The sequence below is a fragment of the Poecilia latipinna genome, unplaced genomic scaffold, assembly GCF_001443285.1.
Source record: "Poecilia latipinna isolate Pla-1442-1.1 unplaced genomic scaffold, P_latipinna-1.0 Scaffold38, whole genome shotgun sequence".
Taxonomy (NCBI): Eukaryota; Metazoa; Chordata; class Actinopteri; order Cyprinodontiformes; family Poeciliidae; genus Poecilia; species Poecilia latipinna.
This window is the reverse complement of record NW_015112654.1, coordinates 578,514-596,570: the sequence shown is the minus strand read 5'-3', so window position 1 is coordinate 596,570 and position 18,057 is coordinate 578,514. Positions and strand designations below refer to the sequence as shown.

Below are 18,057 nucleotides of genomic sequence, written 5' to 3'. Positions count from 1 at the left end.
ACAACAAACTGCTGTATCTTCACGAAAAGTTTCTTGTAAAGTAACTTGTCTTATTTCAAACATACTAAGATATTTAGACTAGAAAGTAGACCAGAAAATTTAAGAGTTGTATTTTTTGCAGTGTAAATATATTGTTTTACTCTTTTTTTGCTAAGTCTGTTTTGTAAAGTTTTGTCTGAGGAAAGCTCTGTTAGTATCTGATCTTAGCTGTAATGTGGGCTTGGTGTGTATTCTGCAGGAGGCGATGCTTTGGCTCAGATCAGAATCCCCCACAGATTTCTACTTGTTGTGTTTGTCAAGCTGTCCCAATTAACACTGTCAACAGGTACCAAGATTTACACTAGCACTAAATCATCTCATGTTTCTCCTCCCCTCTAAGCTCCCCAAATAGTTCACACCTCGGCCTCTCAGAGAGCTAAACCCGCCTGGCTTAACCTGCAGGCCTCAGCTTATTCCATCTGCCGGTTTCAGCTGCGAGCGCTCTGTTTTTACTTCTGTGGACTGATGTGACTGAGGATGAAAACCAAAGAGCCCGAAGGCGGCACTGCAGAAAGGCATGCTTGCTAAATAAGTAATAGGCAATTTTAAGATAAAACTTTTCTTTTTTTTTGTTTTTTATGACGTTCTCTGTCAGAAGAACAGCTGAGTATATTCTGAAGATGTTTTGTTTTAGCTTCTGTTTTTTTTTTACATTTGAATTTCTTTCATTTACAGATGTGAGCATTTTGTTCGCAAGACAATTTAGTTGATTGAGATTATTTCCAAACTTTTTAGAAACATGCTTCTTGATTCATTATAAGAAGTAGATCTGCACAGTTGAGAGTAGGGGACAAAAATATTTGTTTTTCAGAATCAATTCCTAACTCCGTTGTTTAAAATACCATCCATCCACATCCATCCATCTTCATCCATCTATCATTGCAACTGTCCATCCATCTTCATCCATCCATCCCTCTATTTTTCTATTCTTCTTTCCATCCTTCCATCCATCCATCCATCCATCCATCCATCCATCTATCCATCCATCCATCAATCCACTCATTCACCTGTTCATCCATCTATCCAGCCAACTACCATCCATTTATCCATTATCCATGTTTGATATGTAAGGACATTGGAGTCTCAAGAAGCATCAAATTTTCTCATAAACATTGTGCAGTAACTACATGACTATCTGAACCCCTCGCACCCCTTTTTCCAGGAAGTGTGTTGTGGTGACTCACCCCCTCCTCCCCATCACCGTCCATGTTCTCCTCAAAGCTCCGCCACTTTCAAGCAAAGCAGTCAGAAGAGAAAACAAGCCCAGTGCCTAACAAATACATGAAGCATTGCTTTAACTAAATCCCACAGATAATGGCTTCTGTGTCAGAGACTAAAGATAGCAGGAGGGGTGACGAATGGCGAACGGGGTGATGCGGGGGGAGGGGGGGATTACTCTCGTGTTTTGCATCAGTTGCTTTCTGCTGGGTGGCCCCACTTGTCAAAAAAAAAAAAAGGAGGGAGAAGAAACGGATGAAAAAAGAGGAGAGAAAAGCATTTAATGTGGCACATTGAGAAGAGGAGGGCTCTTAATGCCATCAAAGCAAGGGGGGAAATCAGCCATTAATTTATTCTGGCCCTCACACACACGAAGACCGCCAGGCAAACGCATACACCATCTACACACTGTTTGCTACAGCTGTGGATCAGTTCAGTAACATCTGGGGCTGGGACAAAATGTTTGAGTCCTTTCTGTTTCTCCGTGCGTGTGTGTACGTTAGGGGTTTGTGTGTGGAGCGAATTATAGTCGTGACAAGCAGAGAAATTTTCCCTCTAAGATACAGGAGGAGGAGCAGATGACTACGCTATTCACTGGCTGATAAGAACTGATGGAGAGGTTAATAAGCTACACGCCCAGGTCATCACAGGCTTTTTACCGGGCTACAGAGAAAAGACGACGATGATGAGGAGAATCGGGAATTTGTTGGGGGCCTGTGGGGTGGCCAGGTGGTACAGTGAGGCGAGGGGGGGTTCACCTCTCCAATATCTGTGTGGGTTTTTTTTCCCAGACTTTCAAAAGTCTGGCAAACTTCTTTCAGCTAAACTCAATTACTATTTATTAGCATCCTCTCATCAGGCAGCAGTTTGTTTTATATGGATGCAAATACCTCAGCCGGACTTTGATGCTACCTTTGTGAATCAGAGCAAAAATTGTTTTTTACTACCTTCCTAGGTAGGACAGTAGATCTAGAGCAGGGTGATCTATCAATTTTATCGATTTATCATAGTTTTGCTCTTTGAAGGTTTCATTTTTTGAAAATCTGGATTTTTTTTTTCCTTTACTTTCACCAATCCTCTCTTTGAGCCTCCATAGTTAAGAGTGACATCAGCACGCCATCTTGTTTGATAGGTTTGATTTACAGCTTCTACTTAATTGGACTTTGAATTCAGGTCAACTCTATGATGGAATATTACTAACCAAAACTTTAGTAATTCTTTAATTTCAAGAATAAAGTCATAGTATTACAAGAATACAGATGTGTGACAATAAAGTGGAAATAATGTGAAAATAAGGTGTTAATATTACTAGAGTAAAGTCATCAATTTATGAGAACTCCTACATAAAAAATAACAAACATGAGGAATGTTGAGCATTTCGTGAAGTTATATTTCGGCGTCGGTTGTAAAGATAAGGTAATACATTTGAAGCATTGCTTTCACACCATTATCAAATAATTATCAGCTGCAGGATTTTGAAGCCATTGAGCAAACGATTGAGTCTGATTTGAAGAAAGAACTGCACGAACTAAGCTGGCCGTGTTGGATCTGGATAACTCTCCAAGCTTTTTTCAGTTGAGCATCTTTTCTCGTAATTTTAAGATGTTCTTGTAAAATTGCGTCTTTATTCTGCTAATTTTATGACTATATTCTCGTAATTAAACAAAAATTCTCTTAGCCTGGCCCTAGTACTCTGTTGTACAACTTGCAGAAGGGAAATAACAGCCACTTTGGGAAAATACTTTGACATTTGTGATTTTTTGGGGGGGGGAGCGGAAGGGGGGAGAATAAAATGAGAAACAAATCTATTAAAATCAGATCTGGTATGAAAAAATCCTAAACCATACTGTTGAAACGAACAGTATGGGTTAGTTTTAACCCATGTTGCTCGGCCATAAGTCGAACCATGTGTCTGTTTACAGCATCAACATCTGAGCCTTAAAGTCTGTCACTTTTAGGCTCATCCTGATTATTTGTGGTGGCTTCGTACTTCCTGTACAGGAGAGAATAGTCAAATTTGTATCTGTCGTTTGCATAGCATGTCTATGTTTACACGAACATGCACGAAGTTGTTCACATTTTGACATTTGTACGTTTAAAGCTCTACCTCTATCAGATCGTAGAGAATCCCATTCCACAGGTAGAACCTGTTAATCCAACTTATGCTGCTGTTCTGCTAAATAAACCTGCTTCAGATCACCTGAGGGGTTTAGATGGTTTCAGCATTCAGGTAAATCACAGCGTTTGGTCATTTCTCGTACAACTCATTATTGATTACAAGTTTTAATAAAGAATTGAGGCTCGAATGTCTGTTTGCTGCATGATATTTAATTGGTCCCAGATTTATACGTTACTTTATCTAATGAAACCAAGACTTCTCTTTGGCAGCAGCTCGTTTTGATTAGCATGTCTGAATTTGCAGTACTTAAAAAGTGCTCCCTTGACTGCTTTTATTTCCCACAATCCTCCTGTGTAACCTCAGGCAATGGGAAAGCACCCCTGCTGAGCAGAAGACAGAATCCTTTAGCAAAAAAAAAAGAAAGAAAAACAGACTAAATCCTCATTCCTTCATTCAGCGTCTCTCCTCTCACTCTCTTGGTGAATACTCTTTAGTAGACCTGCATGGCTACTATAAAAATTAAATCAGCTATGAATAAGATTGTTTTTGGAGAACTTGGTATTTTTTGCATTGTTTGAATCTAAAAACATTTAGACCCATTTCCTGTTTTTATGTAAAGTCTAGTTATTAGCACATGCACTCATAAGAATCTTAGAGATCTTTGTGTTTTGAAGATATTGTGATAAATTGCTCTTTGTGATATGATGCTGGATGTGAACTTACTTTCTCAACTACTTAGGACTTCATAGACAAACTCTGAAGTCATACAAGTCATTGGACGTTAGTTATTTTACCTTGCGGTAGAACAAAAATGCCTTTAAACAAAAGATCTGTCATGAAATGAGTCTCTACGGAAAATCCACAGATTTTATGCGATCATGTTAGTTAGGACCCGACAGGAACAGTTACACTCCAGCTTAGATTGTGGGGTCAAACACACAGGAGACGAAAAATGGCCAGATCACAAAGAAAAGAATCAGAACATTTTGAAATGCAGGGAGGAGAGTTCTCCTGTCTCAGTTTATTCTTTGTCCACTTTTCTTTTGAGCATTTCTCCTGTGCTTGGTGAGATCTTCAGAAACCTCGTGTCAACGTTTTGATTGTGGTTCTTTTTTACCAAGACGATGGAGACCAAGAGCAGAACCAGGACTTGTGATTGAAAGTCACAACCTGAATCCTATTTTTTTTTTTCTCATTTTTTTCCCAATGACTGAATTACGTCATCATTCAGGACTGAACCCAGACATGTCTGTTGTTAAGAAGCCACATGTGAATAAATCATAAAACACTTTCAAATGGATGTTAAGCTGTGGTCTAAATAAAGTATCTTGATTCTGAAAAATGAGGAGAGAGACTCCAAACAGGATAGCAGCATGGGTCCTCCTCTCTTACGCGCTCTCGTCCCAGAGCTAATAGAAAGGCGCCGGCTCCCTATCACCCACTCGCCTTTAATAATAAAGAGAGCCCCCGTGGAAAGGAGCTAGCGCTAGCTGCTGAAGATCACGCTGGTAATAGGATGATGCCTTTTTGCCTTTTGTCATCAGATTATGAACGGGGATAGCCTCTCCTTTCGGCTCCTCCACTCTTCTTAGCTCTTCCCACACACGGCTCCAGACGTCCTGGAGGGCCCTGTCGAGTTAAAGTGGAGACAGGCGTAGCCAGGGCTTTGTTGTTCTGCTTGTATGGTAAAAGCCTCGCTAATGAAATACCTTTTAGGGGGTATCGGCAGGTGAGCTCCCATATCAGGCGTTTCAGCTAAAAAGAAAATACACACACACAGCCGAGCCGATGCTCACATCCTCTCCGTCTCCTCATCTGCCCCCTCTTGCTATATTAATTACCTGAAGTGCCCCGGCCTTGCAAAAAAAAAAAAAAAAAGCTCTCGATTCTGCCGCTTTTCTGCCTCTTCTCCATCCAACGTGACAGCTACGGCTGCAGCCAGCCTAAAGTGGGGGGTGCAGCAGAAGGACAGATAATAGTAGTAATGAACACGGGTGACAATAATGAGGAAGGTAATTGAGAAATGGTGTATTACAAGCCTCTTGATTTTCCTTTTTCAGCCTCAGGCTAAGTGGGGACAGGTTGTAAATCATCTTATTTAGAGCTCCGTTAAATGGTTTGTGTTGAGCGTTGGAGAGAGGCTTTCTGGTGTTCAAGCTGAGGCGAACTGACAGGCATAGAGTTGTGATACCTAATGTGGGAGGAAAGGTTTAAAGTCGCTGTCGACTTTAGACTCATTTATTTTTCTTTTAATGTCTAATTGACGTTGAGTGGCAACAGTGCGGTCCATTGAACTCCTCACCATTTCTTCTCCGCCACGCTTTGTTTTCTGCTGCGTTTCTGTTTGCAGAGGTGTGAGAAATATCACACCAATCGCCAAACGTGTCTCCGTGTTAGCATTTCTCTTTGTTTTTTGTATTCTGCTCCTGGGAAGGTGCTTGGCGTTTTCCTCAGATACCCCAACCAAGATTTCAAGTCCAAGTTCAAAAGATTGGGTTTCATGAAGTTTTGCGGCTTCCATATTAAGCAAATTCTTTGTAGACTAATACAGGAAGAAAAGAACAGCTTTCAAAATATGTTTTCAGACTAAATCAGAGAAAACATTTCCTGGTTTAGGCCTGTTAGAATAATTGGATCAAGAGAGATACAGATTTTTATAACTTTAATTGAAGAAGTTGACTTTATATTCCTTAAAGCAATTTGTGAAAACCAGGACAATGATGTCACTGCTTTGTCAGATTGTGATTACAGTTAATTGATATGTTGGCACACCTGTGGATGCTTTTTATGGCAACACCTATAACTCACAGCTTTCTTGTGTGGCATAGAAAAAAATCAATAAATACCGGACAAGATAACAGAGAAATAACTGATTCTTCCTCAGGTACAGTTTCCAGATATCTGAAGGTGGCATTCATAAATTAAATGCAAGTAGAAACCTGTCCACTCATGATATTGTCAAGGAAGTTCTGTGTCCCAGAAATTAATGTATTTTGGTGCAAAATATCTGTATCACTGCCTCACCTCTGTTCCTAAACCATGCGGGGTTTGGCCCATTCTGTGCTAAATAAACTTTTAATCTTACCAAGGCTGCAGAGAGACATATTCAATGTGACCATACCCTATTTTTTTTTTTTTGTTTTTATGCTCTTAAATTTGACTTGAGGTAGCATTAAAAAGGTCTTGTTTTATAAAGACATTCTATAGAATCTACATCCTTACCTTAACTCTGACATTTCCAACTTGCTTGCCAACATTTCCTAGTCCAGGTTGTTCCACAACATACAGGCAAAGAGCTCAGATGGATAAAAGTCTTGCTCTCTCACAGTGAGAATGAACGGTAGACATGTCTCAACAAGTCTACAAAACACATCTTATTTTTAAATAACTTTGTCTGCTGACCCTGAAAATATGTTAAACTGTGGACTTCTATAGAGTGTGTCCACTGACTGCATTTCTAGTTTTCTCCTGTTTTGGTGGGTTTGTAGACCTTTCTCACTTGTGTGTGTTTGTGTTGTTTTTCTGGCCGTCTCTCGCACTCAGCCTGTGATAGAGACAGGGCGGTCTCGGCTTTAACAGGCAAAGGTTGCCTCCACTAGCCCGTAGTCTGCCACTCTGTGATAATGTTTATTGATTTGTGGCAAAAACACAATTTGATGGACTGGGGGGAAGGTGGGGTGGAGAGACCGGTGGACTGAGGCGAGCAGAGGTCTGTTTTTGATTGTCACAACTTGGCTGGCTGAGAGACAAATACAGAAATATTTTAGGATTGGTTGTGCTTTTTTTTAATTTATTTTTTTTTATTCGTTCTTCCAGTCTGAGCACAATTATAACATTTAAAAACGTAATGGTAAAGTGTTGTAAATGCAGATTTAATTGAGAAAATGTACAAGAGTGTGGAATGGATGAAAGAAAACAAACACACCTTTTCTCTGTTTATTGAGCAGGAGGAAATGTTTACCTCAGTTTGAGTGTGAACTTGGTACATCTCTGGAGTCTGTGAACTGTTTGCTTGAGCCCCGCCTAGACATCAGAGGAGGAGGAATGAAAGGTGTCTGGAGGCTGATCTACTGTTAGCTTTCTGGTCAAATGTGTTTGCTCAGGTTCATGGGTGTTTGCTTCTGTTTCTCTATTAGTTGGACAGTCCACACACGAGAGCAAAGAGGTGTGATACTGCAGGAAAGAAAGATGGAAGCATTAGGAGTATTAAATCCATCTCACGTTTAAAAAGAGGGACATAAAGAAACTAATTTATAACATCCTCTGTAATCAAAGGTAATGTACTTGATGAAAACTTACAACTGAGTCTAACAATATATTATGAGAGAATGTTGACATTTGAGAGTTGATCTATCACTTCCATGAAATTCTTGAATCTAATCTGGAGAGTAGAGTAGTTGTCTTGCAATCAGAAGGTTGAAGGTTAGATAGGAGAAATCAACATGTGATAGGAGAAGCCACTTTAAACCCAAGTTTGGGTTTATAAACTTGCATACCGGTTTATGAATGTATGCACATTTGTCAGTATGAAATGGGTGAATGTGGCTCTAGTGTAAAACTGTCTGTATGCCTGGAAAAGCACAATGTGAGTTCAGTCTATTTACCATTTAACCATGTGGGTGCATAAAGCCTACACTCACAAAGCACTGACTTAATACACAAAGCTCCGCCTTGGAGCTTTAGTGTCCATGTCATATAACCACACTCGGCTCCTCCAGACTAGCGGCAGCAGCAATTAGCAAACACCTGGTGGAGCTGCACATCTGCTGAGCCCATCACAGGAACTACTTCTCAGTCCAATGATCCTAAGACCGTTTGTAAACGGCATCCTGGAGAAGCCTTGTTGTGATGACTTCCTGAATGCAGAGGAAAGAGTAGAATGTTCTTAAAGAGACAGAGGCCCAATTTCAAGGCATCATAGGGCTATGGTGCCAAATTGAGCTACTTTTAAGTTATTTTTGATACACACTGCATTTTTATAACTAAAGGCAACGTAGTTATGATATTGTAGTATAAAATGGCTTGATTAAATGGAAAATACATTTTAATCAAGGAAGGTTTATGTCTATTAACCGATTCATGTCACTTACACTAATCCCAAAATCCTAATCTGACTTTTTTCATAACAGTGTCAAACACCTTTGCACTTATATACCTTTAACTGAGCTACACCTTATATGTTTAATTGAAAACAAATATATATAAAACCACAGCTTAAAACAAAATCTATATTTCTCGAACCACTTACTTGTCTTGTTCTCTCATATCTCCGCCTCCTTTGTGAGTTATAAAGCAAGCAGTGGTTGACAAATGACACCGGTGGAAAAGGCACTCATTGTCCCACAGTGTGAGAGGAGGCTTTTTTTTTCACTCTTTTTTTTTTTACCCCCTCAGTTTTACTTTTCTCCTCTTTCTGTGTGTGGGGAGGAAGGGGGGAAGAGGTGCGAGCATGAATCGGTTAATGTGTTCCATTCAGCAGACATTATACACAGGTTCAATAAAGCAGGAATCTGCTCTATGCTCCGGGACTATTGTCCCATTCAGGACGGATAAAAAAGGCCTCGTCCAAGACTCCCCTGGAAAAAAAAAAAAAAAAAGCTCTCAGCAGCACTTGAGTGGAGAGCGGTGGAGAAAGCCGAGGAAATCACATGTGCAACGTAGACGAGAACGAGCAGCTTGATTCTTCCACACAACTCGGGTTTAATGTTGCAGAAGTTGTACCTGCTGTCGGACTTTGGCTGCGTTGCTTTGAATCGTAGATTCAAATGTGATTTGGCATTTTAAACGTGTCGGTAAGAAAGATTAAATCAAACTGATGTGAAACTCTAAAGCTGAATCATGAAGCTCCCTAACCTCTGCTGCTCTCTGTTAGCAAGACGCTGCTCTCCCCTCATTAATTAAATCAAGTCTTTGCCAGGCTCCTTAAACATGACCCCCCTCTTGGTGCCTCCTCTGATTAGGCCGGCCCATCATGCATATTCACGTCGGCGCGGTGACAGCCTTTTAACGAGCTCTTACCTAATCACAGGAAACAATGTTCATCCTGTTCTTTTTATTCCTCCTTTTTCTCATTTTCCCTTTATACGTGTTTGGCTTTCATCTTCGCCGATCCCCCGCTGATATCAGCCGGGGCCCAACACACCGATGGGAGAGAACGGTGGGAGAGACACAAGTGCGGCTCGGGCCCTTAAATAAGCTACAACTGGGAAGGGTGGCTTGAACACACAAGACAAGTTCGGCTTCATCTCCTCCCTCTCCCTGCCTTTATAAATGTCTGATAGACAAATTGGATTAGCAGCTATTGGATTAAATAACAAAATGGTGGGATAAGGGATGAGATAAATGTGCTGTGATCACAGCTTTTAATGTGTTTCTCTTTCTGTTCCACTCATTTTCCTGTTCACCAAAAGACCTTTGAGGGACAGATACAAGATTCATCAAGTTACTGTACTTCATATTTGATCAGCTAATGTGGATCCTAAGACGATTTAACGTTTAACAAGCTGCACAGCAGCTAAATGGTCAAAGTGTTGATCTCTGAAACGTGCTTTGTCGGAAGTTGTAGATTTAATTTAATTAAATTTCATCATTTTAGGCAAGTAGAAAGACAAAAAAAAATACCAACTTTTATGTTGAGTATCAAATGGGAAAAAAATCTGCAAAATTACACATGCCACAATTTTTTGTTCCCCTAATAATCCCTTTAAATAACCATAGCTGAAGCATTTTATAATTTGTTTTTTGTTGGTAGAGCTGCCAGAGAAAACCCATGTCTCAGTAAAAGGCAGCCTGGCCCGACTTTGCCAAAATTCACCTGAAGAACTCTAAAACTTTAAAAAATAAAGTTCTCTGGTCTGATGAGACCAGACTGAACTATGTGGCATGAATACCAGGCATCCTGTTTGAAGGAAACCATGCAACATTCCTCACTTAGGCAAAACATTCATGGTGGGGCCAGCATCATGTTGTGGGGAAGTTTCCATCAACAGTAACCGAGAGTACAGTTAGCAAAGAAGTGAAGATGAATTTAGTTATGGACATTCTGGAGCAGTTTTAAACTCGGACTGGGGCAATGGTTTGTCGTCCAACAAGACGAAGACACCCAGCAAACATCCAAGACATCTTAGGAAGGACATATGGACAACTCTGTGAACGAGCCAGATCCTAGACATGAATCCCATTGAACATCTCTAGACGGAACAGAAACTCGCTTTGGACCCACCCAACCTGAAGGAACTTTAGAGACTCTCCAAAGAGAAATGAGCAAGGATTTGTTACATTCAGGAAGATGTCAATCTGTATTTGCTGTCAAATGTGCATCAACAACACTACCGAGCAAATTCTGTGGTATTGCTAATAGTTTGTTCTGTACAATTAGAGCTAACAATATTTTGATGGATTCAATGAACCCTGCCATTGAAGCCGAGCAGCAGCCCCAGTTGAATGGCATTGTAGCTGAGATGGCTGTCAATATCTAAAGGTTCTCGGTTTTTTACCTTTTATTTTTTCCTTCATTCCTCTTTTACCATCTCTCATATTGTTCAAACACACAGAGATGTGTAAGCCAGGCTTTTCTTGATGCCTTGAGGATCTGTATCCACACATCTTAGTTTGTGTGATTGTATCCCAAATGTGATTGTGTTTGTGATTGAAACAAGAGAAGAGGGAGGCAGGCGATCAGATAGGAGTTGTTGGAATATGTGTATCAGTTGTATCTCAGCTGTGTGTGCATGTGTGTGTGTTGATTGTATCTTCACCACATTGATAGCGGAGCTAACTCTGAACACGATATAAAACATGATACATTTTCCTGTAGGTGAGGAAACCCTGTGTATCTCCATCAGGCATATTTCACCCAGCCTTTGATGTTCTGATCAAACATTGTATCTGTGCCAGTTTTAATACTTCGGCCTCAGCAGAGTTTGGCCTGTTCCCGCTCCATGTTGAGCGCTGAGATGTGGCGTATAAGGCGAGCAGCGAGATCCAGACTGCAACCTGCCAAAGTGGCAGATGCTTTGATCCAAGATGGCCCCCTGAGAGCCAGCATGGATCCACAGTGTCTCAGGGCCAAGGCTGGATTCACAGGCACAGTGTCAGCACTGGCTGCCAGGGAAATTTACACCATTTGTCTTCATACAAAACAACATTCAGCAGTTTTCCTTCTCTGAATATACAGAGAAGCCCATTTTGGTTTCAGTTTGTTGATGCATATTTATGTTGGAGTCTCACTGCCGGCCATTATTGGAGCGTTGATTGTTTCGGACGTTTCCCATAAAACATGGTATGGTTTAAATATTTTGTGATTCTAAACAGTTGCATGTATTTTCTTCCTTTCTGAATTTAGGATTTTACAGTTGGTAACTAAAACTAATTAAAATATACTGAATCATAGTGTTTTTAAAGTTTCTGGAAAAAAAAATTATTTCTATTGAAAAAAAATAGTAAAACTGTTTAGTTTTACTGCAGAATAAGCTTTACATATTCTGTGCCAGTGTATGGCGCAGAATATGTGTCATATACTGGAATAAAGGTCTACTTAATTCTTAGGGCTCTTTCTAAACACTCTTGAGTTCTTTCCAGAGATTACCAGGTGACTCACTGGGCCATTCTGGTCATTTCACTTCCTTTATCTGAAACTAAAGTTTCCTTGACTGTGTATAGGAGACTACTGTCTTGCTTGGAAATCGAGGTTTGTTTCATCCTCAGAAAGCTCCAGTACATTTCTCCCTTCATCTTTCTTCCTCTTATGTAAAATCTGCTAGAGCTAACAGATTTTACAGAAATCTGCTAGCCCCAAAACACCATGTCATCACTTCTGACATTGTATTTTGGGGATGAGGTCCAGAATCACTCTCCCTCCAAATCCAAAAAATAATTTTTTGGCATCATCAGATCCAGACTATATTCTCCCTGCACTTCACTGGCTTGTCCAATTCTCCTGCAACAAACTTTAATTTAATCTAAGGCATTGTGTCAGAACAGAAACTGCTGCTGTTGAGGGAATTATTTAATGTTTTCTTGGGACAAACTACCTGTTGAGTATTTCCAGGTGTTTCTTTTGCTCTCAGACTCCTCCACAGCGCTTGGACAGCTCTTTAGATTAATCTTTTGACTTTTCTGTCAGAATCTTATGAGGGGGGCCTGGTTGGGTTATGGTGAGATGATGGCTCTGCACTTATAGATCATGACTCCAGTGTCGCTCACTGGACCATTCAGAAGATGAGAAAAAAATGTAACCATTTTTCATCATTAAGTTTTGCAACAGTAAGTTTACTAAGGAGGACTCTTCGGTTTGACCAATTTTACCACTTCTTTGGAAACCTTTGTAAAGCCTCTCCGTTAATATTACACCAGCTAATATCACACAGCAACAGGAATGATTTCTAAATAATGACAAACTTGAGCTGCTTTCTTGTCTTCTTACATTGCACATCTTTACCGTCACATCATTCCAATTTTTTTTACGCATAACTTCATTTGCGGAGTAATCCGATTTTATTTACATGCATAAAATAAATATTTAAACTAAGAAAAATACTGAAGTGTTCAATACTTATTTCCCCTCCTGGAACAATCATGTATTTCAGCAGGAATCATTGTTACATTGTTCATGCTCTGTCACTAAGGGAAACCACAGTGTTTGCCATCAGGTTAGCATCCTGAGACGACCTCTCCACCAGCTGGTGCCTGAACACATCATGTCTTTGAACCGCAGCTTTAGGTTCACACATGTTGTGACAGAATGAAAAGTTAAGGTGTGACCATCTTTGTCCAGTGAAACTCTGTCTCTTTAAGAGTCAGGTGGCCTCCGAAGTTCAGAGGTCAACCCTGGAGAGGAGGATGCTGTGCAGCTCACCCCTCCATCTCTCTCCTCCTTCTACCCCGCTCTCTTTCTCCTTCCTCTTAACCTTTCTTTTCCTCCTCCTCCCCTTTATCCCACGTTTCCTCTGACCTCCCTCGCTCCCCCTCCCCTCCCCGTCTTCATGAAATGCACCGGGTGTTTGGCTGGTAGCTGCTGGCTGGCTAGCGGTGGGGGATATAGCTTTATAATCCCCCTCGTCTTCCAACCCGCCTCGCCACAATGTCACAGGAGCTTAATATTTGCCATTATTATTTGCTTGTTTTATTTGACTTCGAGGCAGCACAATGACCTGTCAGCACAGGCTTTATCCCCCCTCCGAGTGTCGTCCATTTCAAAGTTGACTACAGTAATCCACGAGCCCCCAATTCCGCTTAAATCCTGAAGCTTCCTTTTCATTCTCTTTTTTTCCTCTCACTCCTCCGCTCCCTTTTCCTCCTAAATGAAATTACATACGTCTGCTGGCTCAGTGTATCACAAATGTCCACACACTCACCGGTGTCCGCACACAAATCCACACGTCCTCCTTTTGTCATCAGTAAAGCTGTGGCCCAATACTCGCTGTGCGTAGTGAGTAACAGAGGTGTGCATACAGGGACTGACCAAAAATGACTCTGGTATCTTATTTAGATTGGGGTTTTTTGTTGTTTTTTTTATCAGCCATCAAATTTTATTTTCTAACAAGTTTGACTCAGATTTTAACTTTATTTTGTTCAGAAAGTTTTACAATTCCAGTGGGATGAGTGGGAGATTCTTTTATTTTGCATAACCAGAAATATATCCAAGTGTTCACATTTGTCATTTTTCTCAGCCTTCTTCCAGCCAACTGACTGGCAGTGTGCATGAACAGATCCATAAAGTATACTCCAGCCACCCTGACGTCTCATTAAATAGATTTTAAATACTGTAGCAGACACAGCATAGTATGAAATTGTAGCATTTTTGAAAATTTTTAATGTTTTCATACCTTGACATCAGCAAACAGTCGATGCTGAGTCAAGTTACAGTTTGAACCAGAGACGCACCAATAATTTACCAAATACAGTACAATCAGTTGCAAAACTGTCAGTTCCTACTTTTTTTAAATCTGCATTAGTGTCAATGAAAACCATCAACTTTTGTTATTTTGGCAAATAACCTGCAGCTCCTTTTACAGAATACAGTGAGAACAATTTGGAATCAGTTGTCCAAAGCTGAAAGAAAAGTACAAAATATTGAAATCATATTCTCAAATGCCATTTCTGGCTGATAGAAGAGGTTTATATGTTTCATGTCAATTCCTGCTAATCCTGTAACATCCTTTGGAGCATTTTCGCTCCTGAAGGATTATATGTTTTTCAAAAGCTGTTATGGGACACGATTGAAATCGTCTCAGGGTCTCCATTCAGCGTGCTTTGTCTGTATCAGCTGTTAGCGACCCATTGCATCTTGTAAGAAAGTTACCGCGTGGAGCTTTAGCCCCAGCTTACAGTAGCCATGCAGCTAAGCTATGCTAGCTCTCTGTGAGCTGAGAAGGCGTCCCACCGAATGCCAGAGAGTCACCAGAGTCTTGTTGTTGTTTGTTTCTTTATTTTTAATGCCCGCTGAGTGATTGGTGGGAGATGTATTGCTCTTCAGTGAGAGGCTTTCCTCTTTAAAGGCGCTAAATCACCGAGTTAATCCCACCCCGACTGAAGCCGTCAACACGGTGGGAACGTAGACGAGAGGTATGCTCAGATGCAGAAAGAGATCCAACACACCAAGTCTGTTGTAGGTTTATCCGTCGCATGGGCATCACACCCATAGTGGAAGAGGGTGTTTTATCACCCACACCTTTTCAAGCGAGATAGTTAAACTCCTTCACTCTTTCCTCCAGTTTTGCTCAAAGACAATCTCAGAGTGCAGTGAGACTGATTTTGGTGCATATGTCTATGTAAGCAAACAATTTGTGCTGTGTGTCTTAAAATCTCATGAGTGTTTCGCTCAGGACGTTCAGCTCTGATGAACTCTTGCTCCACTTGCTCTGTGCATGCCTCAGCTGTGACTCTCCTGCTATGATTGCTATGCCACTGCTGGGTCTGTTTTACAAAGATTTTGCAAGTTGTGATGCTTCCAAATGATTGATTAAGTTTGTTTTTGTTTTGTTTTCTTTTCAGGAAACAACAAGGAGGAGGAAGAGGCCATGATGCAGGAGTGGTTCATGCTGGTCAACAAGAAGAACGCCCTGATCAGGAGACAGAACCAGCTCTCTCTGCTGTACGTACCCCTTCCCTCCTCCTGCACATCTATGCATCGCACACACTAGAAACCTGGAAGCATCTCCCCCCGGTGTCAAACCCACCAGATGAAACCCGTTTAAGCCGCAGGAGGCCGGCGTTGTCCTCACGACTCCATTCAGCCGCTCTGTCTATCCGCTCATTGATTTACATGTGGAAAGGATATGAAATCAATAGAAATGTGGCAATCACCACTCTATCTCTAGTCTCTTTGTATGTGGTCAGCTGCGACAGGTGGAGACGCGCGCGCACACACACACTTATCGGAGCCACACACACATTGGCTTTTTCTTCATTTGCAGGATTTCAAAGAGAGTGAGTGGCTGGGAGATTGAAGTATTCATAATCATATTATATCGTGGGAAAGGGGAGGCTTTTAAAGTGGCCAATTGACAGAAGGGCTGATTATTAGCCCTTTCTGTTCTCTCTTTATGGGGCCGAGGAGAAAAGGCGGCTGTGAAGGACAAATTCTATTAGGGGCTGAATTAGCTCATTTTTTAATATGGCTGAAAGAGGAAAGAATTCAATTTAAGACACACACACACACACACACACACGAACCCCACGCTAAAACGTGTACCTGTCGCCGCGCTTCCCTTTAATTCCTCGTTTCTTCTTCTCAAACACTTTGACCCAGGGCTGTGTGAGAGCGCCACCAGTATCAGTCATGTGCAGTAGATTAATGCGAGGCAGGAGAAGGTTCGGGCGAGTGGCCGAATCGATGTTTATTGCAGGTTTCTTTAAGTACTTAATGATTTAGTCATTAACATATTGATGAACTATGTGTGTGTGTGTGTGTGTTTTTGCTCTAACTTGCCGCAGGGAGAAAGAGCATGATTTGGAGAGACGGTTCGAGCTGCTCAACAGGGAGCTGAGAGCCATGCTGGCCATCGAGGGTAAGACTCACTTCAGCTGGATTTTATCTCCCAGTTTCACTTTAAGGTTTTATTTTGCTGCTTTTATACGGGAAACAATGAAGTTAAGCAAATTAGCCTTTATTATTATGCTAAAATGCCAGAGTTTTAACAGTATCATGAAAATATAATCTAAATTGCTTTTGTTTAAAACAAGAGAGGAATGATTACTCCTACCACTGCCTAAATAATATAGATTCCTACTGTTTTAATAATGATGCATTAACATTTGGTGTTTAGATTTTATTACAAAGACAGATATGGAGTAAATGCCAGCGCTAAACGTAGTTTGTTTTTGTTGTTTTTTTCCCAGTGCTTATAGCTCTGAACATTATAGCTTCTTGAACTTCAGCTGGGATTCTAACAAGGTGGTTACTTAATCAGACCCTTTGCTAGGGTACAGTTGCTTAGCAAAAATCCTACTTTCTTTTAGCCTCCTGACCAAAAGGTCTCAGCAACAGGTGGGGAGGGGTGCTGCTGTGTTAAGACCAGTACAGAACGCACAAGAACTGAGAAATATTAGAAAACCAAATGAAATTCTCTCCAACAAGGGGATTTCAAACCCCTCACAAAGTTAAGTATAAGACCTCAGGTTTCTCTCACATAGTAACTCCTTCCTCCTCATATTTCTGACCAGTACTGAAAGTAGTTTTACTAAGATGAGATGTCAGCAACAAGCTTTCTTGTAATTTTGATGAATATCTCTCATAGATGATTGAAACCCAACACTCAGCATCTCAGAAATGTAGAATATTGTGAAAACGTTAAATAAGGTGCCAATTCATCTGATTTCATTTTCCAGCAGGACTTGGTACCGATTCACACTGTAAATTATACCAAGAGCTGATTTAATAACCATGATGGTACTGTGTTTGATTGACCAGCAAACTCCCATGACCTTTAACCCCATAGAGGTTACCAAAAAAAAAAACAGGAGATGGCAGACCTGAAGGCAGCTATGAAAGCAATCCGGACTTCTTTTTCAGAAGCCTGATATCTCCATTTTGAAATATAATCTTTTTTTAAATTGATTTATGTAATATTTCAGTTTTCTGAGACACTCAATTTTGGGTTTTCACTTTCTGTAAGCCAACAAAGTTACAAGGAATAAAGGCTTGAAATGTTGCTCTCTATGGTTAATGAATCTATATTGTAGATGAGTTTCACTTTCTGGAATAAGTGACAACAAATTTTAGAATTTCTTTTTCAGTATTTTTGCTTTTCACTTGCACCTTTATTTGTTTCTGGCATTAAAGCAACATTGAGCTGATTGAAAACGTGTGTATACCTCAGTACTGCTAACCAGCCCATGTCTTCCATGGTCACCCATTCATTGTTGGTCTCTTTTGTTTTTTCGAGTCGTGCTCAGCCTTCCTTCCTTCGTTTTGGGCCTGAAGCAGAACTATTTAAATTCTGCATCTGTTTCTTGATGAGGATTAAGATGTGAGGGATTTCACTCTGTGATACTTGATCAATGCTATCTGTTTCCTAGCCAGACCTGACTAGCCGAGGCTCGATTTGAAATCTGGCCACAGCTGCGTCGAGAGACGGATTTGTGCAGCGCGAAACAGCGGTTTTGATACCGAAAGCCTGTTTAAATGCGCCGCTAACGGAGAAAAAGCAGCCATTGTGTTGCATCAAAGTTGTCGCAGA

At 40.8% G+C, this 18,057-nt stretch overlaps 1 protein-coding gene across 7 annotated transcripts in view; it reads left to right on the top strand.

The window, feature by feature from the left end:
* ehbp1 (EH domain binding protein 1) overlaps positions 1-18,057 on the top strand; it is a 189,335-nt gene that overhangs the window by 163,171 nt on the left and 8,107 nt on the right. For all 7 annotated transcript variants that reach the window (XM_015045733.1, XM_015045743.1, XM_015045785.1 and 4 more), the window contains 2 exons: positions 15,371-15,470; positions 16,313-16,386. In XM_015045733.1, the coding sequence (XP_014901219.1) occupies positions 15,371-15,470; positions 16,313-16,386 (174 nt within the window). The remainder of the gene's footprint in view (positions 1-15,370; positions 15,471-16,312; positions 16,387-18,057) is intronic.